Source organism: Chionomys nivalis, chromosome 7 (genome assembly GCF_950005125.1).
Source record: "Chionomys nivalis chromosome 7, mChiNiv1.1, whole genome shotgun sequence".
NCBI classification, from domain to species: domain Eukaryota; kingdom Metazoa; phylum Chordata; class Mammalia; order Rodentia; family Cricetidae; genus Chionomys; species Chionomys nivalis.
In genome coordinates this window covers 4872114-4899012 of record NC_080092.1, presented here as the reverse complement: position 1 = coordinate 4899012, position 26899 = coordinate 4872114, and the positions used below count along the sequence as shown (strand labels likewise).

The 26899-nt window shown below is 47.6% G+C and overlaps 1 protein-coding gene and 1 long non-coding RNA gene across 2 annotated transcripts in view; one reads left to right on the top strand and one right to left on the bottom strand.

The window, feature by feature from the left end:
* Window positions 1-20910, bottom strand: part of Grin2a (glutamate ionotropic receptor NMDA type subunit 2A) — a 421718-nt gene extending 400808 nt beyond the window's left edge. The window contains exons 1-3 of the mRNA XM_057773629.1: window positions 20059-20910; window positions 19279-19469; window positions 17339-17770 (exon numbers count right to left, since the gene is read on the bottom strand). Coding sequence (XP_057629612.1) covers window positions 17339-17752 — 414 coding nt within the window. The 5' untranslated portion in view covers window positions 17753-17770; window positions 19279-19469; window positions 20059-20910. The remainder of the gene's footprint in view (window positions 1-17338; window positions 17771-19278; window positions 19470-20058) is intronic.
* LOC130876901 (uncharacterized) lies at window positions 20902-25838 on the top strand. Its single transcript, XR_009057380.1, has 3 exons — window positions 20902-21023; window positions 23943-24111; window positions 24228-25838. It is a non-coding gene; the product is annotated as an uncharacterized LOC130876901 (long non-coding RNA).
* The last annotated feature ends 1061 nt before the right edge of the window (window positions 25839-26899 follow it).

Here is a 26899-nt window from a genome sequence, read left to right as displayed (position 1 = left end):
ATTCCATTCCCAGAATGCATGTCAGATGGCACACAGCTGCCTGTAACTCCTCCAGGTCTAGGGAATCCAAAACTTCCCCTGGCCTCCAACACACATACACACGTATGTATGTATGTATGTATGTATGTATGTATGTATGTATATTTGTATTATGATGTATGTATGCATGTTTGCTGGTAATGTAATTTGAAATTGACATAAAAAATTACAAACTCTCTATGAAATCCTGTAACTGTGTATATGCTGGGAGCACAAAGGTCCTTGTGCTCACAGATAAGTATTAGGGAAACCAGGAATGTTAAACACACAGGGTGGTCACTCAGAGAAAGAGATGTATATAATCTATTTTCCACTCAGAAGGCTGGGAATGGAGGTGACCCGTAACCTTGGTAACTTTTGCACTATTTGTAGGGCCAGACCACAAATGGCTCCCCCAAACTTCCACAAGCAGAACTGGAGATGGCTAATACTCTAGGTGACCTGTGTGCTAGCTGTCTGACCAGGAGCTCCTTCAAGATCCCACAGCCAAGACCAGAGGTAATAGCCCACATGACCTCTGTGTTATCTGTATGACCAAGTCCACACTAGATCCTCCCCAGGCCCTTAGGATAACATATGTAGAATATCTATAGAACCTACCTCTATGGAAGAAGTAGCATGTACTTCGAAAATAGCTTCAACATAAATTATGCCTCGTTGTTCAAACGGGATTGTGCTGCATCAGGAAACATCTTTTCAAACTGTACCGTGTTTCAATGTTCCTAAAATAAGCTGCCAGTGTCAGACTCTAGAAGTTTGAACCAACACCATCTCCTGAGTGGTGCTGGGGCAGATTTCTCTCTTGTCCCTCTTGAATCTTTACTCTGATGGCCCTGGTGTTTGCAGAGACCCCCACAACCATATATGAAGACATGCATGTGCTTTGTATCTGTGGTGTAAGGGGAAGAACTGGAAAGAGCACAGAAGTGGAAACAGGTGTCTGTAAATGGTGGAATTTAAACAGTCATCATCTTTATATCCCTGAGTTTCACAATGTGCCTGCATTTGATTATCGACTTGGCTGGTTGTGGGGTTTTTCTTTCGTGCCCTGGTTTGGAGGCAAGGGTTGTTCTAGTGTATGTGTGTTTCTGAAATCTTAGCTTCGAAGGTTTCACCCTTTCTTACTCACCCGACTCCATAGCACCTAGTCTTCAGGCTGGGTTATCTTGATTTGAAGAGAGAAGACAGAGTGGGAGACATTCAGCTATTTGTAACAACAAACAGAAAGCAGCCAAAAGCTCAGCATTTGGGTTGGAAGAAATGCCATCCCGAGGAAAACTCGAGAGCCATCAAATGTCACTCATGCTTGGCAGCCTCAGAAAGCTGGTTAAGAAGACAGAAATTCTGACTGGAGACTGGCTTCCAGTCTCTACACATCAGCCTTCTCTGCCTTCTGCACATCCTTGAGTGTAGCAGAACGTGACCCCCAGAGGACAGCAGCCTGTTTGGCATCGGTTCCTCAGTCTGATTCTAGACTCAACAGCCCCTCCTCTACCTCATGCTAGCCTTTGGACCAGGCTGATGGGCCACATGAGCTGGGTCGCAGTTCCAAGTCCCCACCAACCAAGTTATGGGTTACATCAAAGCAAACATTTATCACATGTCCACAAAACATTTTCACCCAAAGTGTAGTTGCAAAACTGTGAAGTGGGCTGGAGAGATGGTTCAGCAGCTAAGAGCACTTGCTGCCTTAGCAGGGGATCTGAGTTCAATTCCCAGCATCTACATAGGGACCTCACAACTGCCTGTAACTCCAGATCCTATGCCCTCTTCTGGCATCCATGGGTACTGCAGACATGTGGTACACATGCAGGCAAGCACTGCACACATAAAACAAAATAATAAACATTTTAAACTATAAGAAATGAAAATATTAATAAACAATAGATGTGACAGTCTCCACTTATCTGTGGGGACACAGTCAAGTCATCCAGGAGATGCCTGAGATCACAAATAGTGCTTAGCTTTGTATATATATAACAAACCCTAAATATACTATGTGTTTCTCTTATATGAACATGCCTACAATAAAATTTAATTTTTACTTTAGGAGCAGTAAGAGACTAGAAACAATAACTAAATAATGGAACGTATGCTAATACCCTATAATCGAAATTATATAAATTCGATTCTCTCCCCCATCCTCTATATCTCATGCACAAAACAGATAATCAGACATGTGAAGAGGAAGCCGCAACTGAGAAAAGGCCTCTGTAAGACCAGTTTGTAGACAAACTGTGGGGCTTTTCCTTAATTAGTGATTGATTGAAAGATTCAGATCACAAGGGGCGGGGTCTCCCTGAGCAGGTGGTCCCGGCTGATGTAAGAAAGCAGGCTGAGCAAGTCATGAGAAGCAAACCAACTCTTCCATGGCTTCTGCTGTGGTTCTGCCTCCAGGTTCCTGCCCTAAGCACCCACCCTGACTTCCACTGATGATGGATTACGGTGTGGAATTGTAAAACAAATGAACTCTTTCCTCCCCAAGTCGCTTTTGCTCCTAGTGCTTTGTCACAGTATAGAAACCCAACTAAGACATACATGTCCCTAAATGAGCTTATTTTGTTTTGACAAAACAGGCTTTGTTGAGCACTAACGGTTAGCAGCTGGAGAGATGGCTCAGGGGTTAAAAGCAGTTGCCCTTTTACGGAGGACCCAAGTTCAGTTCCCAGTACCCACGGTGGGTGGCTCAACACCATAACTCCAACTCCAGGGGAGCGAATGCCTTTTTCTGGCCTCTGTAGACACTGCAGATACCCACACACATACATATAATTAACTTTTTCATATAATTAATTTTTTAATCTAAAAAAACAAATAGTGATAAGCTACACTCAAGTCAGAGCTGAAATTAAAAAGGAACCCTTTATAATATATAAAGTTCAGACAGAATTATGGATAAAAATAAACTTCCATTCCAACTCATATTTTTCCACTTCAAGTCAGCAGCATGATAGATAAGGGAGATATGGAAATATGCTATTTGTTAATTAAAAACTTCTTTCTCAATGTTGTATTGCATTTTGTGGATTTTTTTTTTCTCTGCTCAAGTAAAGAATTAAAATGGCATATCCCAACTGGGTGTAGTGGTGTATGCCTGTGACCTGCAAACTTGGGAGCTAGAGTCACCAGATCAGGAACTTATCCTTAGCTACAACATTAGCTAAGGCTAGCCTAGGGTACTTGGGACTCTGTCAAAGAATAAAGATTAAGAAAGGAACAGAAATAAAGGAGAAGGGAACAGTGAAGAGGGGGAAAAGGAAAAAGAGAAAGAAAGACATTTCCATTCTATGGAAAGTTATAAAATCTAAAATGGTAACTCATTCAGAAAGCAATTTTTGGGTTGTTTTCACTTTGTGGGGGAGCTAGTCACGGGGGCTAGGTGAAATAGGTAGAAACAGAATCAGAATGACATTTTCTACAACAAGCAAATGTTCCAAACACAGGAAATACAACTGGCAAAAGAAGAGGAAGGGGAGTCATAGTAATAATAATTTGACTATTGGGAAAATCAGAATGGACCTGTCCCTAGAATATAAACATATTATTGTACTAAGAGGTGAAAATAGGAATATATGTAAAAAAAAAAAAAGTACTGATTAAACGGAAGCAGTTACATAAATGTCCACTTAGAGATCCCTGGCCGCTAATCACGCAGAATATTGTCTCGGGTGCTGACTACGGGGCCACCAACCTGCGCGTGCCTCTGTCTATGTATGTGAGTCAGCTGGGCTGATACAGACATAGGTCTCTTCCCTTTCCAATCGCATTTGCTCGTTGGGAGATGTAAAGACCTTTAGGATTCACAGTGAGAATACAGGGATCATAAATTCCTCTCCAGTGCCAGTAAAATCTAGACCAAATCTCTCACACACTTGGAGAAAGTGAGAGTGTGTTGGTTTTCAGCCAGATTCCAAGCCGTGAAGCACCAGGGCATGGGGATTTAAAAACAGATAAAGGGGTTGAGAGGTCCAAAGTGTCTGAACACGCTAGCTAGAGGGCTCACAAAATAAAGGCTCTTGCCACCAAACCAAATGCCCTGAACTCACTCCCTAGGACCCACAGGGGAGAGAGAAACTACGCCCACAGGCTGTCCTTTGACCTCCAGTGACATACTCTCACCCACTCAAAAATAAATGAATGTATCAAAAAAATTTCAAAGAACCCCAGAGGTGGCCCAGCCCAGTCTTCTGCCTTCTCCCTGACGCCAGTCACTGTTATCTCAGCCGCCTCTGACAGGCACGTCTGCCTCTGTGGACCCCAACTGCCAACACCCAACCGTTACCGAAACTAAAACTCTGCCGCTCAGCTCTGTCTCCAGAGGGAACAACAAAGATGAAGAGTAAAACCTTCCACCCCGCAACTGGCCAATCTCTCTCTCAAACTTCCCCCCACCCCGACCTCCGTCTTCGGTGGAATACACCAAAACATCTTCTCTGGATCCCTTTACACAGTCCATCTGGAGCCCACACAATGCTGAGGGTGCCTCCCCGGCACACAGAGCAACATCTGCATAGGGAGTTGTCCTCTGGAACCAAGTGCACCTCTGCAAATGCCGGCAACCATGCTCCTGGAGAGCAGGGCAGCTGTAGCGCTTAGGTGGCCTTTCCAGCACTGCTCACAGAACAAGTTTCACTCAGGCAAGGCTGCCTGTTCTCGGGAGAGAGTCAGATTCTGGACAGATTCTGAGTTTGTCAGTGTGCGCCTATAAAACCAGCACAGGAAGTCGACACAGGAGAACGTCAAGCTCAAGACCAGACTGGGCTAGAGAGTGACACTCTGCCTCAAAGAAGTCAGAGGGCCGGGATGCTAATTCACTGGGTAAAAACAATTGTTGTGCAAGCATGAAGACCTGAGTTCAAATCCTTAGCACCCGCATAGAAAAACTGGTCTGACCTGTAACATCAGAACTGTGGGGGTAGAGTCAGGCTGGGACAAAAGCAGCCATCTAAGATGAGACAGCTACCAAAGAAAGCAAACTAGAAAAACCTAGAGACAGGAAGGACCTGAGTCTTTTAGGGGTCGTTGATGGGGCTCCATTGCAAATAAAACTGCCAAATATCCTAAGGATTTTAAGCCACCATTGATCAAATTCTGTGTCGCTTGCAGCTGAAAGCACCCCTAGCAACAGTGTGTGTATAATGGAGTTATTCCTTCTATTTGGACATTAGACTTTGAGAAACACGGCCCTGAGGTAGTTTGAATGCAATTGATCCCCATAAGTTCATAAGGAGTGGCATTGGTAGAAGGTTTGGCTTTGTTGGAGCGGGTATGGCCTTGTTAAAGGAAGTGTGTCACGTGAGGGCAAGCTTTGAGGTTTCCTGTGCTCGGGATACTGCCCAATGTCTCAGTTGACTTCCTGTTGCCTGCAAGATGTAGGACTCTCAGCTACTTCTCCAGCACCACATCTGCCTACACGCTGCCATGCTCCCCACCATGATGATAACGGACTGAATATCTAAACTCCAAATGAAGCACCCCAACTAAACGCTTCCTTGTAAGAGCTGCCATGGTCATGGTGTCTCTTCACGGCAATAGAAACTCTAAGACAGGCCCCATTCACTTACGAGTTGGATCACTACTTAGAATATGTTGAACTATTGGGGGTGTTGTTTTGTTGCTTTCTGGGTTTATTATTGTTGTTTTGCTTAGGTTTTTGTTTTGTTTTGTTTGAGGCAGGGTCACACATAGCCCAGGTTGTTTTCCACATAACCTGGGCTATCTTCTAACTCCCTATGTAGCCAAGAATGATCTTAAACTTCTGATCTGCCTATATCTCTCAAGTTCTGGAATTATAGATGTATGGCCTCATAAGCCCCTAAAGTTCATACATATTTTTTAAATATTATGCTACTGAACAATGTATCTAGTCAGGTTCAGCATAGTTTGCTGTTCAAGGTCTTGCAAAGCTAGTTAGTTTGAAAGGCCATCTCTGCCTTTCTCAAAACAGTGAAAATTCTTCTTAAATCTATGGAAGATGTAAGGCAAACAGCACCAGCTTTCATTTTGAAGCTGAATAAGTTCCACAAACTTGATATTGGTCCTTTGTGGTGGCTGGCATTAGGAAGAAAGCTCCAGGTGGCTCAGCAGGTAAAGATGCTGACTGCCAAGGCCAATGACCTGAGTTTGATCCTTGGGACCCATGTGGTAGAAAGAGTGAAGTGACTCTCACAGGTTGAGCAACTGTCTTCCCACCTCCACGAGTATGCCATGACGCCCATGCACATAGGCTCAATCAATCAGTAAGCAATTAAAATTCTAAAGTGTTAAAATTGTTGGAAGTGGATGAGGTACCACCCAGCACACACACATACACACACACACACACACACACACACATATATATATATAGTGAAGAGAACAATCTGCTGTTGGCTTGGCTGTACATTTCACCATGATTTAGTAAATAGAAAGATCACATATATTCACACAATTTTTATTTATCGTTTATATATCAATAAAGCTGGGGCATTGACCCCTGCAGTACAGACTATGGCAGAAGTCCATTATTTCATTGTTAAAAGGGTTTGAATTTTAATTTCATCACCAGCATCTTAATCATGCAAGAGAAGACAATGAAAATGGTTTTTAAAATCTGTCATCCACAAGAAAACTTAGTATCTGTGTTGATGCTAGTCCCCAAAACCCACTAAACTTAAAAATAGGCACTTAGAAGGGAAATAAAATAATCAAAAGAATATGAACAATAGACCTACTTTCTAGCTGTGTGATGTGATTCTCAACAAATCCCTGCAGCCGTCCAAGTCTTTATTTCCTCACCCGAGCATAGAGGATCTTTAAACAAATGTTTCCGGGGCTGCCAGGTTCCCCAGGTTCCCCCTGAGAAGTTAATCCCTGGCAGGCTTATATGCCACTTTCTACACCGCAAGGCCCAGTGCCCAGTGCGACATACGGTCCAGTCGGCGGAGTCATTAAGTGCAAAGGTCAAAGTGGTCACCTCCACTTCCAGCTGTTCCCGTATCACCCACGCTTCACTTCTGCTTTACCGATGTAAGAAATAGAATCCGATGGTTCATTTGCAGAGGGATCACAAGCCAGTTTATGTCCAGACACAGGTGACCTGGAAACACTAGACCCCTGGTGACAACTTAAGCTGCTCCCAGGCACCCCAACTCTATGATCCTTTCACACCAGAACCAACAGCCAAGCTTGCCTAATGACCTGCAGACACAAGCTCATACAACTAACAGGCTTTAAAACAAAAAGGATGTCAAGTGGAAAGATGAGCTCACAGGCAAAGGAACACCTGATAAAGCACAGCATGTAAGATTTCACCTTCCCGATCACTCAGCGGGCCGGGAGGGAGGAGGGCGCTTGTTACAGGACGGTTCGGAAACTTCTCTTCACGCAAGTCGGTTTCTCAATTTCACAAAGTCGTAAAGAAACTTCCTTTCACTGCTCTGAGTCTCCAGTGCTCTTGTCATGAAGTGGGGATCCATCGCCGTGTCTCACACCAGGACAAAATTTCACAGTGAGTCCTTAGAAGGCAGACCCGAGCCTAGCTGGCCCTGGAGGAAGAATGAATCGCTCCACGCTGGATCCTTATTTCTAAGGACTCAGTTTCTCACAGGAAATGCCTTTAGAACCTCACATCACTTTTAACCCCCCATCTGCAGCTGCTAAAAATACACGAAACGTAAACACTGTATGTTATATCTTAAGAGTCCAGGATGAGTCAGACACTGACCCGAGGCACACTCTTCATCCATGACCTCATTCGGCATTGTTCCACTGGCAGTTTTCCCCCACAGACTTGAGTGTTTGAACACTTGGTCCCAGGTGGTGGTGCTGTTTGGGAGGTTCGGAACCTTCAGGAGGAGGACCGCCTTGCTGGAGGAAGTGTGCCACTGTTGGTGCGTTTTTGAGTTTTCATTGATTAGCCTCTCTCTCTCTCTCTCTCTCTCTCTCTCTCTCTCTCTCTCTCTCTCTCTCTCTCTCTCTCTCTCTCTCCCCCCCCTTTGAGTGTGGATGAGAAGGTGATTAGCTAGCTTCCTGTTCCTGCCACCAGGAAAACATAACTGTTGTCATGCCTTGCAGCCGTGATGAGCCCTTTCCCACTGGAACCAGAAGCAAAAATAAACCCCTTTCCCTGCTAAATTGCTTTTGATAGTGTTATTTGGATCTCAGTAGCAGAAAAGCAACAGACACCTCCCATTCTGCAGTTAAAGGCACTGAGGCTCACACACACACAGTTTCCCAGCTCAGTAGTGAAGCCAACACTTTAACCATTTGATCGCAGCATTCTCTAAAAGATTAAGACAGACATCTTCTGCCCCCAGTGTGTCACTAGTCTCGTTTTGATGAACTTCTTGCCAATCTTTCCTTGAAGGCAGAGAAAATTTCCCGAGTTAAACAGGGTCTTAGAGATGATCTCACCCAGACTCTCACTTTGCCAAGAAGAGCAGGAGATTGAGAGAGATGAAGGGGTGTCCCAAGACCACACAGGTATGTGGGGATGGAGCTCGGGTCCTCAGACTCTTGGCCCAAGGCTCTCTGACATGCTCCAACTCAAGCTACTTGGTATCAGCACCCAGAGCGCTGTGCAAAGTCTAGGTAGGAGGCCTGCAGCAGCCAGGCAGATGTCTCTAGAGGTTAACAGTGGCAACAACATGACGACACATACACCATGAAGGGAGGCCCTGAGGGAGGTGCCCAGGGTGAGAGCACTTGCTGTATAAGTATGAGGAATTACATTCTGGTCCCTAGCATTTTCATAACCACATCCATAACCCCAGCACGGGGCAGAGAGAGACAAGACACTCCATGGAGCTTGATGGCCTGCCAATCCAGCCAAAAATGTGAGCTGCAGATTCAGCAAGAGACCTTGTGTAAGAGGAACAAGGTGAAGAGCCGCAGTAATAGGGCAGACCTGACCATCCCTCTGAACTTTGCATTTGTGTACAAGTACATGCGCTCTTATCACATGCTCGTGTACCCTTGCATAAGAAAGGGAAAGGAGAAAAAAGGAGAAAAGCAAGCAGACAGGTAAGCAGACAGGAAGACAGGTAGGAAGGAAGGAGGGAGGGAGGGAGGGAGGGAGGGAGGGAGGGAGGGAGGGAGGGAGGGACGTTAGTGGAGTATAGATATTTTCCTCACAAGCATCAGAGGTCTCCATTCTTGAAGCTTTCAGAAACAATGTCATTTCAAAGCAGGGAAGTGGGAAGGTGGGGCCTAGGGAGAGTGCCTATCCTGTCAAACGGAGAGGTGGAGAGGATGCTTATCCAGCCAACAGTTGCCATGGAGAAGTGCAGTATGGCCAGGCCTTTGAGTTTTTTTAAGCTATGATTTGAACTTTAAAGTGTTGGTAACTAATGGAAATTGGAACGATAAAGACTGTGGAAGTCGAGCGCATCAAGAAGCCTTACAGCCGCTCCTTTACATGATGACCTCCCTGCAAGATGAGTCACTGAGGCCACTGACTCTTTCATTGCAGACCCAAGATTCAGTCCTGCTCCTCCCCTCTCCCTCTTCCCTCCCTTGCTTTTCCCATTCACTCTGCCTGGAGCAGTGCTTACCCATCTGACTCTACCGGAATAAAGACAAACATGACCCTCAAAGCATGAACCCACAGCCATGAAAGGTCGAAGCCATTCCCAAGGAGCTGGAGGGCCGTTTGGTGAGTTAGTCATGCCTTCTGAGAGGCTGCCTGCTGCTCCCTGTTGATTTATGTAGGAGGGAGGATGACTGCCGTTGACATGCCTTCTCCATGCGGCTAGAGGTAGGCTTCCCACCCTCTCCAGTTCCCTGCCGATGCTGCAGCAGCCGCTGAGTGGGCTCCTCCAACACTCAGATCTGCATGTCTGCCCTTTCCCTGAGGCTTGGGTGTTTAATGGCCCATCATTCACATCCAACTCGGGATCTGCCAGGTTGCGAGCGCACCAACCTCCTCTGCCTACCACTGAGCTGTCACTTAGCACTGCTCCAGGGGGTTTCAAGTGCAACCCCTAATTCATGCTAGGACCCAGAATGGCTAATAATTATCTCCTGCTAACGAGAGAAAAAGAGTTGGCACACATATATGAAATCAGTCCACACATGGGAACAAAAGAAGCCCTGAAACATACTGTGACATGTTTGTCCATCCGGAAGCAGCATCAAGCTGGAATCAGAGTCAATGACTTGATTCATTCAATCAACAAACATTTACCAAGTAACCAAAGCAAAGAGACATCAGGCAGGCACACCTATGACCCAAAGTGACTGTGAGTGGACATGCGAGATAGAAGAACAGTTCAGCTCCATATGGTCTAAACATTCTGCAGTCATTTAAAAGTCAAACCTAAACTCCAGTTCACTATAATGAAAATATCCCAAGAATATATAATCGAGTTTTGAAAACATAAAAGCAGGTTAGGAAATAAAACCAGCTCAACACCAGAGAGAACACATTCAAGCCCCTTCCTTCTGCTTCTCCTAAGACACAAAATTTATACAGAAATCTTCCTATTTATTATTTGTATAGTATTGCCTAAGAATTTAAAAAAACACAAGAAATCAAAGATCAAATCAAAAGTACAGAGGACTGAGTCAAGGAGCTGGCTCAGCAGGTAAAAGTACTGGGCCTGAACTCCACCCCTCAGAGCCCACCTGAAAAGCCTGATGTGCACACCAGCAATCCCAGCACTCCCACAGGAGGATGGGGAGCAGAGGAAGGAGACACAGATAGGAACATCAGCCGGAAACGCCAAGGCCACTGTCTTGGAACATACACTGTGGTAGAAACAAGGTGGGAGAGAATCCACTCTTGAAAAGTTCTCCTCTGAGTTCCACATACATGCCGTGGCACATACACACCCAACAGTCACATGCATAGTCACATGCATGCACACACATGTATGCACACACATGCACACATGCATTCTCACAGTCATGCACACAGACACACACACACTCTCTTACACAAACACTCATGCACACATACATACACATATTATTACTACATATTAGTTACTTAAGAATGAAAGATAAAAAGGAGTCCCTAAAATTGCATGAATTGAAAGATGAGAGCTGAAACCATGGTGCAACATAGGCTGAGCCTTTAGGCTTTCCATCACCACCAACAACAAAAGGGACCAAAGAAAAAAAGAAAGGGAAGAGGGAAGACCAGATCTCACCATTGCAAACAGGAAGATGGGAGCCATGAGGGTTGTAGGGAAATAAATCCAATACAGGTGCTAACAAACACCTGGGGAGAGGGAACAGACACAGAAATTGTGCCCCTCCCAATGAGTGAGGCTGGGCATCCACACCACCCTCTAAGAGCTGCGTCCCAGAACAGTGGTGTATTTTTCGTAATTTGATAAATAAATCTTACCTACAGACCAGAGGCAAAGCTAACACCACTAGAGGTCAGGCAATGGTGACACACACCTTTAATTCCAGGATTTGGGAGACAGAGTCAGATGAATCTCAGTGAGTTCAAGGTCACCCTGAGCTACACAAGATCAATGCAGAAATAAATCCAGGTGGTGGTGGCTCACACCTTTAATCCAGTACTAGGGAGTCATACGCCCTTAATCCCAACACTAGCAGGAATAAAAAATGAGGCGAGAGAGGCTGATCTGCTTAGTTTTGAGGTCGCCCAGCTTGGTAGAGAAAAGACTTCTCCAGTGGCTTGGCTGCCTTGCTTTTCTAGTTTTCGGGCTGAACCCCAATTTCTCTCCGAGTTTTTATTATTCATGCTACCTCCCAGGAGGCCCCTGCCTGTGTCAAGGAGCCATAGGAAGCCGCCAACGTAAACAAGTCCAACCTGCACTGTAAGCCATGAAAAGAAAAAGGAATGTTCCCAGCAGAGCTGCTGATGAGAATTGTGGTTTAGAAACCCTAGGGAAAGGGGAGTGGGGGGAGGGGGCAATATTTGGGAGGAGGGGGAGGGAAATGGGAAACGGGGACAGGTGGAAATTTTAATTTAAAAAGACTAAAAATAATAATAAAAAATAAAATGAACTGTGGTTAACTCCCCCCCCCCCCAAAAAAAAGAAAGAAACCCTAGTCCTGGGGCGTAGTTAGGCAGGAGAGTACTGGCTCAGCACACATAAGGCCCTGGCTTTCATCCCAACATCATAGGGAAAAATAAAAGACTAGGAGCTGGGCTGTCACTCAGTTGGTAGAGTGCTTACCCAACATTCACAAAATCTGAGGTTGGATCCCCAGTGCTGCACAAACTGGACGTTGTGTCAAGTGCATAGAATCTCAGCGCTTGGTTGGTAGGGACAGGAGGATCAAAAGTTTGAGTTTATTAGTAAACTATATAACAAGGTCCAGGCCACTCAAGGTTCACAAGACCCTGATGAGCCCCTCATTGGTGCCCAGTGCAGAGTGATCAGCTATGAAACAATATACACACAAACAACAAAAACTGACTCAATGGGTTCTAGTTATATAGATTTTGAATACATATATATGTATGTAGCAAAGACAATCAAAGTGGTGACTATCACTTTAAGGAAAAGTATGGAAGGGGCTTAGGGAAAGGCAACTGGCCGGGGCTGAAGGGGGGAAAGGAAGCAATATAATTCTATTTCAATTATAAATAAAATATAATTACTCTGACAATGAGCTCACGAAGAAAATATAAAAATAAGGAAGGTATAGAGAGGCTTGGTTGAGAGACTCCTACAGAATGAAGAAAGGGCAATTCAAGGGAGTGGACACAACCAAAGAGACAAGAGAGGAGGTGTCCAGATTCAAGAGAGTGGACACAACCAAAGAGACAAGAGAGGAGGTGTCCAGATTCAAGAGAGTGGACACAGTCAAAGAGACAAGAGAGGAGGTGTCCAGATTCAAGAGAGTGGACACAGCCAAAGAGACAAGAGAGGAGGTGTCCAGATTCAAGAGAGTGGACACAGCCAAAGAGACAAGAGAGGAGGTGTCCAGATTCAAGAGAGTGGACACAGTCAAAGAGACAAGAGAGGAGGTGTCCAGATTCAAGAGAGTGGACACAGCCAAAGAGACAAGAGAGGAGGTGTCCAGATTCAAGAGAGTGGACACAGCCAAAGAGACAAGAGAGGAAGTGTCCAGATTCAAGAGAGTGGACACAACCAAAGAGACAAGAGAGAAGGTGTCCAGCAGACAGGCCAGAGAGTTTTCCCAGAACTAAAGGCACTTGAGTCAAAAATCCCAGAGTGTAAAGTACAAAAAATAATAGCGTAAATATAGTATAATTCACTGGGCAGTAGGGGTGCACACCTTTAATCCCAGCACTCCAGAGGCAGAGGCAGATCTCTGTGAGTTCAAGGCCAACCTGGTCTACAGACCTAGTTTCAGGACAGCCAAGGCTACACAAAGAAACCTTGTCTTGAAAATTTTTCAAAAATAGTCTAATTCTGAAATTGTAACACAACAAACTGTTCTTAGAAGAAATACATCCACGTGTTGCCACAGTTAATCCCACTGATAAAATTTATGGCGAGCTTTTTATTTCCTTCCTTAAACTTTAATGTACTTTCTAAGCGTTCTACAATGAAAAGACATTATTTTTATAGTGTCTGTGGAGAAGAATTCATTACTTCAAAAACACACATACACGTAAGTACTTGTTTAAGATCTGCCCTCAAAGATTGCGTCGTAAAAGGCGGAGGTAGATGGCACATGAGGCTCACTCAAGGCTTCCTCTGCCTCCACACGCTGCTGCACACACACATTTAAAGTAAACACACAAGGGCTGAAGAGATGGCTCCGCAATTAAGAGCACCTGTTGCTCCTGCAAAGGACCCAGATTCAATTCCCAACACCCACAACCAGGCTCCAGGGGATTCAACAGGCATGCATGTGATGAACATACATGCATGCTAGCAAAACAATCACACACATAAAGTAAAATAAACAAGTCCTTTTGTAACTCTTAAAATAAAAAATTAAAAATAAACATACCAAACAAATCCACACAGTGACAGGTATGGACAGATGTTAGGTAAAATATGAACCCAGCCTTTTCCATCAGAGGCCAGGGGAAGGAGGAATTCAAGGGTGGTGAGCAGAGATATCATGGTCTAATCAACTTGCTGGGTTTCCTGGGCAGCAAGAGTCTATTAGCTTCAACAAGCCAAGATGAAGGTGAGAGCTTCATCTACACCAAGCCTTACGCTCACCTCCAACTTGATGACATTGCAAGAACACTCACTGATGCCAGCCGAAATCAGTGCCCACAATAAATTAAATAAATACCCCAAACACCTGCCACTCGACACCACTGCACTCGGTATAAAGCAATGGTTCTCAACCTGTGGTCTCCACCCCTTTCACACGGGTCACCTAAGACCACAGAAAACACTGATATCTACATTATGATTCAGAACCATAGCCAAATCACAGTTATGAAGTAGCAACAAAAATGATTTTATGGTTGGGGGTCAGCACAACATGAGGAACTGCTGCATTAAAGGGTCAAAGAATTAGGAAGGCTGAGAACCACTGGTGTAAGGCTTTGTTCAAGTAGACTAAGAGAAAGGTAGAAAGTGAATATGCCTCAAAGCTTAAGTGTGTGGATTCCTGTGTGCACATGTGCGTGTGTGTGAGTGTGTATATATTCTGTTTACCTGATAATCAATCATTATCACACTGTCAAGTCAGAAGTGAAGAAAACCTAGGTTTGTTCTGGGCGACATTACCCAACTGAAACCCCCTTGTCAGCCTGGGGAGGCTAAGGCCCTCTGTCACAATGCTGTCAGCACACCTAAGCAAGGCTGTTTTAGACAGCATCTCATGACCAGTTCCATACAGCTAAATAAAGTCTGCTGAATGCTAAGCAATAACCCAAACAGGTGGTAAAGAGACACACCAAACATATGCATTCCTAATGAAGGAAAGGCTGTTTGCATTTCAGACAACTTTCCTTTTTAAACGCACACAGGTTTCTCCAAATATCACCCTCCAAACCCACTCCTCCCCACATTCCCCACCCCTCCTGTACATGAGACCCAGAGACCCTGCCTGTCTGCCCCCTTCATTGACTCCTGGCCATAATAATTCATCTCCCATTTCTGATACATCGGGAATCTCTCCTAGACCAACTCTGGAGAGCCCCAATTCAAGACAAGTCAGCCCCTATGGTGAGCTTGAACAACAGATTATTCAGCCCTCTCTTTCAATCTCTCTCTGATCCTGTCTTCTCTGGAAACGTCCCTTTCTCAGCAACCTCTTACCATTTCCCAGTTCCTTCCCCGCCCCCCACTCGTTAGCACAGGCTTCTGTTCACTTAAATGCACTTTTACCCCTGTCTCCAAAAGGCAATTTCACCCCAGGAGAAAAAGAAAAAAAAAAAACAAAAAAACACTCATCCATTCCTCTGACTTCTCAAAACTCTCATTCAAGGGAAGCTTGAACTAGCTAGTCAGAGACCACCCTTTTATGGATTAAAGTTCCTTGACAGTCAAGGTCATAGCATATCAAGGAGTGCTCACATTGGGGTCCTCTCTATACTCACTTTTCCACCTGTACTGTGTGAAGGAGAGACCGCCACACACACTTCCAACTCATAGTCAGAAAAGTTACACAACCCTCCCAAGCTCAGTGGGCCTTCCCAGGCCTCCTGGTAGCAGATTTCTCTGATGGCTCTTACGGTGTATCCCTGACTAGCCTGGAACTCACAGAGCTCTGTCTCCTGAATGCTGCCATCAAACGCATGTGTCTAATTTTTTTCTGTATATGCGCTGCTGTACGTATTCATTTTTATGTGTTGCTTCTATAATCAAAACTTTCAAAAGGGAAAGTCAGTGAAAATAGCTTTCACAATCTAATCCCCTTTTCCCCCATACTTAATACGATGGTTTCCTCTTAACTGAGCAAGCCCTCTAAGCTGATTCACTGCCTCTCCCTCGTGGCCTGGTACCGCCTATGCAATAAACCAAATGTCTGTCCCTCTTAAATAAGAAATGTTAAAGGTTAGCTTTGGTTTCCCCGGATCACAGCTTGGGACCAGAAAAACAAGATTCTATTTTCATCACTCACTGTGTATTTCTGGGGAAGTCCCTTAACAGCTGCATGCTTTAGTCACTTGGAGAGTTTTGGTAGTCTTTAGGTCCTTTGCTGCTCTGACATGGCACAGTAGGCAGAGCCAGCCACTCTCTGCTTCATTAGAGAGGTGACTGGGAGATGCTCGCTCGCCTCACAGGAGACCCTGCCGGAAGGAGCGCCATCTGAAATCAGTGTTCAGTGAGGTACTGCACCTTCTGTGTGTTCTCACTGCATGTGCTACAATCAGGAGACCCGGAAGAACTAACACAGTCCCCGGAGGAGCCGCTGGGACGCACTGCCCAGGGAGGAAGCTGGGTTGATGAGCACAGCAGTGTTTCAAGAAAGGCAGAAGGAAAGTGCTGTTAGGAATATCCACATTCCCCCAGCTGTACCCTGCTACCTAAGGAAAGCTCTCCAAAAGGTCTCCCTGCCTTCCTGGCCCTCCTGGGGCTTGTGTGGAGTAACGACACACTAACTCACTATCTCCCCTTCTCCCCTTTTTTGTTTTAGTTCTCTCTTCCAACTTTCTTCCCCCTCTTGACTGCAGCATCATTCTTAACATCCCACTCAACCTTTAAGCCTCCCCCATCCTCCCTATGCTCGGAAAAACCATGGAACAAAGCCCAGAAGGTAAGACATATTTTCACTCAATTCTGAAATCCAACTTCCACACAAGGTCAGTCTTCCAGAGCCAATGCCTTCCATCTGAGGGTCTCTGGAAGCCCTGTTCTGAAGCGATCAGCTCACACAAGAGCTACCTAGGACACCTGGGCGGTTGGAATGGGGGTAACGACACAACACTAGGCTGGAGTTACTTCCTGGCACACGCCTACTCCCCAGAGGCAGAGTTCCACCCACAGGCCTCTAGCCTTGGGGTTCTCCAGCTCCCACCTCCATTCCTCTAAGTCTGGGCAAGCACAAATCTGTCCCTTTTTGCGTTTGCTAAAAACCTCACATAGCCATCCTTAGTATTTTTTAAGCAGTTTTAATAATTTTACCAAAAGAAAGAAAACGGAGATGCTGATGAAAACTGACTCTGTAGACTTGTACTGGCCTCAGTGCTCCCCCGCTAGCCTCTGCCTTTCCATCTTCACGCCCCATCCTGTTCTTGTATTTTTTGGTACTCATCCTGGCACACAAGGAGCGTCTGTCTTCAAATCCAAAAGCAAACCGCGTTTCCATTTATGTCTGAGCCAAAGAGACACAGCGCGCGATCCTTAGACCAGAGGCCACTTAACCTGTTTTCACAACCAGCCCCCTGTGGAGGCTGCCATTGGTAGAATCCGCCCCTCCAGGCCCCTGGCAGCCCATCTCCTCCAGGCCTTACCTTGTCAGCCATGATCATAGATGCACCCCCGTGAATGCCCAAGATGGGGATGAAAGTCTGTGAGGAGATAAAATCCAGCATCTGAGCCACAGCCTCCTGGTCGGTGTCGTCTCCAAACACGAGGCCATGGATGCGCGCCCCAGACATAAGGTCGCACACATGCGTGATGAGGCTTTTGGGGTCAGTGCGGTTCATCAGCAACGCCACCACGTTCACATCCAGGGGCAAGCCGGTTGCCTGCTCCGGGCCCCACAGATTTCGAAGTTCGCGCTCTGTCACGTCGTGGCTGTGACCCAGCAGCACCGCAATGTTCAGCGCTGGGGGACCCTTCTCCGCCGCCGCGTCCTGCGCCGGACCGCGACAGACCAGAAGGGCCGGCAGTACCAGCAAGGTCCAGTAGCCCAGTCTGCACATGGTCGCCACTTAGGGTCCCTGTGAGGTGGAGGAGAGCGAGAAGCAGAACGGCGGTAAGTGAGGGGCCCAAGTGACAGGAATGACTGCCCCAGCACCTGCTCTAGGAGGCAAGTGTGAGACAGGGCACCAGCACTGGCTGCTTTGGCCACTCACTGGAGTCATCGCTGATGCCATCCGCATCCCTCGACCCACGTTCATCTCCATCTACCACTCCAATCCAAGCTATTTCTCCATCCCTGTCCCCAAGCCCATCCTGGCATCCTGCCTCCTCCTCTCTTGTCTCCAGCGACTGCCCCCAACTCCAACTGGGTCCAAATCTCACACAAGATTCCCCAAATTTGATGCAGACCACAGCTCCTAAGCGTCCAGAGAGCCATGAACCCCACCACCACCAGAAAGCAGATGCCCAGACCAAGCGGTCTCCAACCCTGTTCCTCCGCAAGTGCGAGGACCAAGTTATCGGCCCCGCCCCCTGTTTAAGCGCAGTGAACTCCGAACCGGCCCCAGCGTGAGAGGCGGTGCCTGAATACCGCAGCCTGAATCTGTCCCTTGCCTAAATGGTTAACTGACCCCACCCCCTGGGAGCTCGCCCAGTGCGCCACAGACCTTGCTCCATTAGTGATACCCACCGGCTGCAGATCTCGCTCCTACCCTGCAGGATGCACCCCAAGCGCTTGAAAGTGAGGATGCTCTCTGTGACCCCAGGTTCCCAAGTGCTTGGGGGAAACTTGGGGCCCCGACCTCCCCATCTTGCTAGGAGAGGTTTTCACTTTACGGCTAGATGTCCCAGGACCCGCCCGCTACACACAGGTGCACACAACCAAGCGCGCACACAAGTCTCTCACGCCGTTTGAAATGCAAAATTCTGGAGAGTAGGCGCGCTGCCCCTCACCGCCCCCCCCCACCTCCCAGCAAGCCAACCAGAACGTGGGAGCTGACAAAGAGCGTCCGGGGGTTGGGGATACAGGCTCCCAAAAAGCTCTCAGGTGGACGTGGAGTGTACAACCCCTCCCCAGTCTTTCCACTGTAGAGCCTGGAGCCAAATATTAGATACACGTGGGCAGTGGGCTGCACACGCTAACAGACACGCGCGCTTTTCTGCGCACATCCGCAGGCCGCCTTGGAGATGCCCACGGCCAGCTGGGGCCTTCAAACGTCCTCGGGCGGTGTTCACACAAGTACTGTACCAGGTGCACAACGGTGCTTTCCTGCAAATGCCTGCACAGTCGTGCACGCGTGTAAAAGCGCGAGCCCCTCGGCCCGGGTGCTATTGCACCCGGGGGAAGTTGGGGCAAACTCCAACCCAGGCATTTAGGGTGAGCAAGGTGGAGTGCAGGACCGCAGCGCCACCTGGTGCTCCTCCAGCGCTTCGCTACAGGGCTCTCCCTCCCCGGCTTTCTCGCTCCGGATTTCTCTTGCTCGCTCCTTTTCCCCCCTCTCCCTCCTGAACCATCTCCTGCTCTCTCCTCACCGGTTGAGCCTGTCTCCTCCCAGGCCCACAGAGCTCCTCACCAACCAGGACGTACCTGTAGCCGGAGAAGGTGGAGGATGCAATGGGGCGTGCTGCGCGCACGAGCATCTCGGCCGCCTCAGCAGCCACCGGGTTTAGCGGGTTCCCGCATGCTGCGGCCCCCGCGCGCTCCCCTGGCTGTCCCGCGCTGTCCGCATCGCCCCCATGGGGGGCGGCTATCCCAGCCGGAGGCTCTGCAGCAGGGCTCTACCGGGGCGGAGGAGAGATGGAGAGGCAGGGTCAGCCCACCAGCGCGAGGGAAGGTGGGGGGAGGGATGCAGTCTGCAGTGCTCACAGCCCCCTTATGCACCCTGGGGGCTCGACCAGAGAGGGAACTGGAGCTTGGTGCCCACAACACCCTCGGTGCGGATCTTCAGTCCCTGTGGCTGACAACAGGAGCTCCTCTCAGGGACGCACCGGAGAGTGGGAGCCCCAGGTTGGCCACCCAAGAGAAGCTTAGTGGGAACCTCCACCCTCAACCCCTACCACCACCCAGGCGCCGGCTACTGGGAGTTGTGCGACCAGGAGCTGCTGAGCGAGGGGGGTTGGGGGTAGGGAGAGAAAAAGAGGAGGGAAGGAGGGGGCGCTGGCTGAGTTTGCGACGAGCCGACGAGCCGGGAGGAGAAGAGGGGGAGGGAAGGACGCGGGCTCCCGCGGTCCCGGATCCCCGAGGGAGGTGTGATCACTCCCACGTAGCGACCCTCTTGTGCGTCCTGCCGCCCCCTCCTATCCAGACCTCCCCCCACCCGCTTCTCACAGGGCCTTCCCAGGCTCGGCGTCCCGCGCCAGCACTCACCGCAGCCTCTCTCCACATAGTTCTCAGCAGTGGCCGCCCCTGGTCATCTCCAGGGCTGATAGCTGCGGCCGCGTCTCTCAGAGCTCATCCGGCCCCATGCTCGGGCACAGCACCCCGGGAGCCTCTCTCCTAGAGCCCTGCCTCAGCTTCCTGCTCCACTCCGGACAGCAGCTGCCGGGTCGTCTGAGCGCGCCTGGACACCCTCTCCGCAGCCCAGCTCCAGCCTGACGTGCAGGAGAGCGAGTGTGTGTGTGAGTGAGTGTGGGAGCGCGCGCGCGCGTGTGGCCGGGGATCCCCGCGGTCCCTGGCCGAGAAGGTTGCAGGCGGAGGACCGCAGCTCGCTCCGGGCCCTTCGCTGCGGGGTCAGCTCGGCGCCGGGCGTTCGATCCCTCTCTTGATCAGCGGGAGCCCAAGAGGGTGCCTGGCCACGCGGTTCACAGCACTGGAGAAGCCAGGATCCTGGGGCGCGCTTCTCCGCGGTCGCCTTGGAGGATAGAGGAAGGCAGAGGCACCCACCACACCAACTTAGGACTTGTTCCTGCCAACGAGACGCAACGCAGCAACCCCCGCGCAATCCGAGGATGTTTGGAGCTCTGGCCCGCCTGCAGCCGCCCACTCCGGAGGCGGGCCAAGGCAGACCCCGCAGTCCCTAAGCGGTGACGCGGAACGCGGCCACCCTCTTCTGGAGCGCAAGGCGGTAGCGAACAAGGCCAACCTAGGTGTCTGGCTGGTGATGGTGGGGAGCCTGCGGTGGCGCGCAACCTTGGTGCTGAAACCACGCTCTCCGCCCGCTCCCGGGCGTCTGGTGCTGCTGGAGAATCAATTATTCAGATCTCTGCTACGGCTTCCTCCTCCAGTGCTTCGCACTGGGTACAGCAATCCCTGCTCCACGCAAGGCACGCCGACACGCACACACCCGCCCAGAGAGTCTGCTCGAATGCCTCTCTCAGCGCCTCACCACCCTGGTATGGGAACCCACTCTGATGTCAGGGAACCAGGAACCTAAAAGCAAAAACATATACACTCCCTCCATGCACAGATGCGCGTGCACGCGTACACCACACACACACACACACACACACACACTTGCTGCTTTCTTCTCTAAGTTGTACCAGACAAAAAGTAACCCTGAGGTTTCCACTAAGTCACCAGAAGGGATGAGCAGAGAGCCCGGAACTAAGTGGGCTTGAGAGCTAGCGGGCTCTAATTCTAGCGACTGAACAGGAGGCTCATTGTTAGATATCCACATTTGACCTTTGAATAGTCACCTGTGTCCTAGCACCACCTCTACCTTTCTCCCCTCGAAAGAAAGGTCTTACAATTGACACCTAATGTCACCTGAATGCCTATGCTCCAAATTCATATGTTAAAATCCTAAACCCTAGGGGATAAAATTAAGAGAGCTGGCCTTCACAGAGTGATTAAGTCATAGAATAGAACGTCATTAGTATCCTTATAAAAAACATTCCAAAGAGCTAGTCAGCTCCTTGCCCAGCCAGAAGCAGCCCTCATGTTGATTTCAAAGAAACAACTGTGAAAAACATCTTGTGGTTCATAAACTGCGCAGCTTTTGCTATCGCAGGTGCACCCAACTCAGACATTAGCATCTCCCTTTAATGATTGGACAATCTGGGCAAACAGGTAGGCAACAGTAATATGAATGCCTATTACTCAGGGTTATCTGAAATGAAAAGACAATGGCCTTGGTCAGAGCCAACAGACCTAGCTATAGTAGGTGCTCAGGAAATATAAGTGCCTCTAAAGTGACCCCTCCAGGAGGGTACTTCTAGACACATTGGTATGGGCGCAGGAGAGCAGACAAGAAAGGGACACTGGTCCAAGAGACCTGTGGATTTACTGCTTTGCTGATTGCTGTATGGAATTCCGTGGGGTCTTACACAAAAGAGAGAGCAGAAGAAGGTAAGTAAAATGTAGGAAGGATCCCGTGATGTGATGAAGACAGAAAATAAGGCGATGGTCCATTTCCTGAGGCTGTGGATGTGCTGAACTGTGCAGGTGTCTCCCCTGTGTGAGATACCCTTGGGGACTCACGGCGAGGTTAGACTTAGTTCGAGGAGCTATAAATCAGCAGCCAGGCAAGTACGCACCTGTAGCCTTAGCCACCTGGGGTGGGGGGTTGTGCAGCCTGAGCAGCAGGAAGGCCCAGTCTTTAAAAGATGATTAACAAATGGGCAAACGCCTCAAGTGTCAATCATTCATCAACAGTGCAGTGCTAAAGCCAGGCCTAGTGCTGCAACTACTTGGGAGGCGGAGGTGGGGCGATCATAAATTCAGAGTTTCCGTGGACTACAGAGTGAGTTCAAGGCCGACCTGAGCCTCAAAGTAAAGAGTGGAAACAGGGCTAAGGATGGGGTTCCGGCGGTAGGAACTATAATCTTGATTTCTTTTCTTTTTTTTTTTTTTGCTTTTTCAAGACAGGGTTTCTCTGTAGCTTTGGAGCCTGACCTGGAACTAGCTCTTGTAGACCAGGCTGGTCTCGAACTCACAAAGATCCGCCTGCCTCTGCCTCCCGAGTGCTGGGATTAAAGGCATGCGCAACCACCGCCCGGCTTTTTTTTTTTTAATTTTTTTTTATGGTTTATTTAACTTTATTTTATGTGCATTGGTGTGAAGGTGTCAGATCCCCTAGAACTGGATTTTCAGACAGTTGTGAGCTGCCATGTGGGTGCTGGGAATTGAACCCGGGTCCTTGAGAAGAGCAGTCAGTGCTCTTAACAGCTGAGCCATCTCTCCAGCCCCCGATTTCTTTTTTTTTAATTTATAATCTTGATTTCTAATGCCATACAGTGGTTCTGTCCCTTCCGTTAGCGTCATATAAATGGAATTTGCCAGTCACTTGTTTTCGCTTTCTAACGGGTGACTCAGAGCTTCACCGTTTTGTTACATGTGTGCATGTGTTGGTAGCTTTCCTTTTGCCTTTTCCAAATAGTTATTTATGGGGAGGGCATCACATGCCATGGCTCGTGGAGGTCAGAAGGCAATTTGCATAAGTCACTCGCTCTTGCCACCACTGAAGCAGGGTCTCTCTTGTTATCTGCTTCTATGTATTGCAGGCTAGCTGGCGAGCTGGCAGGCACACTTCTAGGAGACACTCTTGACTCTGCCTCACAGTAAAACGTTAGTATTACAGATTCAGACCGTCACATTCAGCTTTTTCTGTAGCTTCCAAGGCCAACTTGGGCTGTCAAGCTTGTGTGGTTAGTGATTTTCCCATGGAACCATCTTCCTTGTTCCTGATTATTTGAAATTACTGGATTACTAGCTTTCTGTATGAATAAACACATTGTGTGTCCAGTCTTCTATAGGTGGACATGAATTGCAGGCTGTAGGACTTTTAAAAATAGCATTCCGGGCTAGAGAGAAAACAACACAAACCGGCCACGTTGTTATACATTGTCATTAAGTCTTCATACCTTACAATAATAAGTTTCTGTTTCCTAAACCTAATGTATCTTGCAAGCCATGTTTTACAACCTGTGCTGAACTTGTGACCCCATGATGTATGCCCGCCCATTAGCCTTGCTAAACTCCTGTCCCTGTGATGCAGGATTACCCTTTCACCTATGAAAACATCTTCCCAGACATCTTGATGACTCACTCCCCTTCCATACGTGTGCCCTTGCATTTACCTACCCCACAGCAGCCTTGGGCTGGAGTCGTCTACCCCCGTGTCCTCCACTCTTCTATACAGGTTCTAATAGCCAATTATCTCAACAGCTCTTTTCTATCTACCTGATGGAAGGAAAGGGCCTCAGGAGCCAGCAAGAGCTGGTTTCTGCAGTCCTGACTTTGGGAGAGACTCTGAGCACCAGTTCTAAACAGTTTGCTTTACTCAGACAGTGGTGGAATTGGTTTTTCCTCAGGTCTAAGAAGAGATGGCTCAGCCTCTTGCAGTACCAAGGCGTGTGAGGCAGCTCACAATCACCTGGAACTTCAACCCCAGAAGGATCTAATTTCCTCTTCTAGACTCCTCAGGCTTTGCACTCGTGGACACAGACCCACAAACAGACGTACGCATAAACATAATTAAAGGTAAAAATAAAATCTCTTTTTAAAAGCTTCATGCTTACAACCACTTTATTCTATCAGAATCTCAAAAGTGGAGCCAAGCACAGCTAGTTTTTGTATTTTTGTTTCATTTTGTTTAGGTTTCTTTGGGTTTAATTTGGTTTCTGTGATGGAGTCACACGTATCCCAAGCTGGACTAGAATTGGGGAACGACCTTGAACTTCTTACCTCCTCCTTCCACCTCTCAAGTGTCAAGATTACAGGTGTGTGGCACCACACCTGGTTTATGTGGTGCTAGGGATCAAACACGGGGCTTTGAAAATGCTGGGCAAGCACTGGACCAACTGAGCTGCATCCCAACCATATATTTTTTTTTAATTTTAATTTCATTGACTGCAATTCTTACACATAACAGGATGCAGCATGTTGTTTCAACACGTGAGCTAACTGAATGAGGTAACTAGTATCCCCTACCCTTAATGTTTCTCGGCTTTTGCAGCCAGTAAGCTCCTGTTTTTAACATCTTCATGAAATAAGTAACAGGTTAGTCTGAACTATAGTCTCCCGCTCTACTTTTGTAGCACCAGAATTTATCCAGGTGTGCCTGGGTTCTCACCCTCTCTGCCTTCTATCTTTCCCAGGTTCTAATCATAGCAAATTTTTGCCTTCTCTGTGTGGCAGAGAACGTGCAGTAATTGCCTTTTTGTGTCTGGCTTATTTGGTACAATGTCCTCCAGCCTCATGCATTTTGCTGCAAATGAGACTTTTGTCCTTCTTCATGTCTGAAGACTGTGTATCTGTACCCATTCTCTGTTCAGCCTCTGACGGACACCTGGGTGAATCCACATCCTAGCAATTATAAACAGTGTTGTGGGACTTTGGAGTTGACTCTGGAGGTGATTCTGATAATACATATATATCAATACATATATATCAATGCTGAGCTTAGAATTGATTCTTATTTGATGCAAACTACAGGTATGGTGTCTAACTTGTAGACGGTTGAATTAAGCATGCATGGTTGCTTGTAAATGCAGGAAGATAATATTTATTCAAAGAAACAGTCTGTCTCTAAAACCACAAAAAGCTGACATTTTCTTGAGGTGGACATCTTACCACTGCAAAGAGATGTCATCGGTCAGGCACTAAAACTTCTCCACACACTTAATGTGGCCATGAGCTCTTCAGAATCTGACCTGATGCAACACTGCAAAGCAGCTCTCTCCCAGCAGAAAAGCTGAGACTGACTTTGATGCTGAGGATTCCGGATGGACGGAGGGCTGTCTTCATGGTAGCAGTCCTGCCCAAGACTGTGAACAGTGAGTAGAGAAAAGGAAGAGGGCGGGAGGAGGATGGACAAGGAAAGGTGAAGAGAAGAACAAAGAAGAGGAGGAAGGAGGAAGAGCGGACGAAAAGGGTGAACTGACTGTTTCATGTCAGCTTGACACAGCTAGGGTCATCAGACAGGTGGAGCCTCAACTGAGAAAATGCCTCTGTAATGTCAGGCTGTGGTCAAACCTGTAGGGCATTTTCTTAAGCAGTGATTGATGCGGGAGGACCCAGCCCACTGTGGGTGGTGCCATCCCTAGGCTGGTGGTCCTGGGTTCTATAAGAAAGCAGGTTGAGCAAGCCATGATGAGCAAGCCAGTAAGTAGAACCCCTCCATGGCCTCTGCACCAGCTCCTACTCCAGTTTCCTGCTCTGTCCTGACTTCCTTCAATGATGAACAGTGATATGGAAGTGTAAGCCAAATAAGCCAATAAACCCTTTCCTCCCCAAGTTGCTTCTGGTCATGGTGTTTCATCACAAAAGCAACCCTGACTAAGAGAGGAAGAGAAAAGGGGAAGAGAGGGAAGAAAGGAAAGGGGGGAAGGGATGCCCAGATCAATACCATTCTTCAGTCAATTGTTCCAACTGGGTTTACCATAAGCCACATCATTAAAGTGACTGAATTATCTAGTTTGGTCATAAGGAAAAAGTTGTTTCAGCTGCTTAAAATCCTATTGATCCATTTTCTAACACTCTACAAAAAAAAAAAAAAAAGAAAACAGAAAGAAAGAAAAGGAAGGAAGATAGAAAGGAAGGACGGAAGGAAGAAAATAACATGAGCTGTTAATGCTATTTTATCTACAAGACAGAACTAAAATTAGCCAATTATGAACTATACTTCTTTTTATGTATCTATTGCAGGGAAAATTGATTGTGAATTATAGCACTTGAGAGTAATGTTGGTCTATCCTGTTCTTTGTATTTACTGTTTGAGAAAATGCTTGCTGACACTGTTTTAAGATAAATTCCTAAACAAGCACCAACCTGTTGGGGGATATTCGACCACACTGTGAACCCCAAGTTTGCATTTGTGTTAGTTAAATAAAATTAACCTTGGGTCAGGAAGCTGAATTAGCACCTAGTTGGCAGGAAGGAATCATAGAGCATCAGAGGGCATCTGGAAGGGAGAGACAAGAGACCTACCGTAAGTAGTAGAGAGCGGTTTTGAGTGGTGCAGGTTTTCTGTTCTGGTGGAGTGGAAGGGCCAGCTTTTGGAAGACACCAGGAAGGAGAGAAGGTTAGCTAGTTGCTACTCCACCTCTCTGAGATATCAGGTTTTCACTTAAGCCTTTGAGTCCCAAGTTTTATTTATATAGAACGATAGAGATTTAGTTAAAGTTACCTTTAGCAGCAGTGGCAGAGCCAGTGCCTGTGGGAACAGGATTCCCGCTGGGCTGGAACCTGAGCAGCCAGGCCAGAGAAACAGGCCAGTAGCTGTGGAATTGCAATTGCTGGCTGAGATAGTAGATTAAGGTGCCGTGGC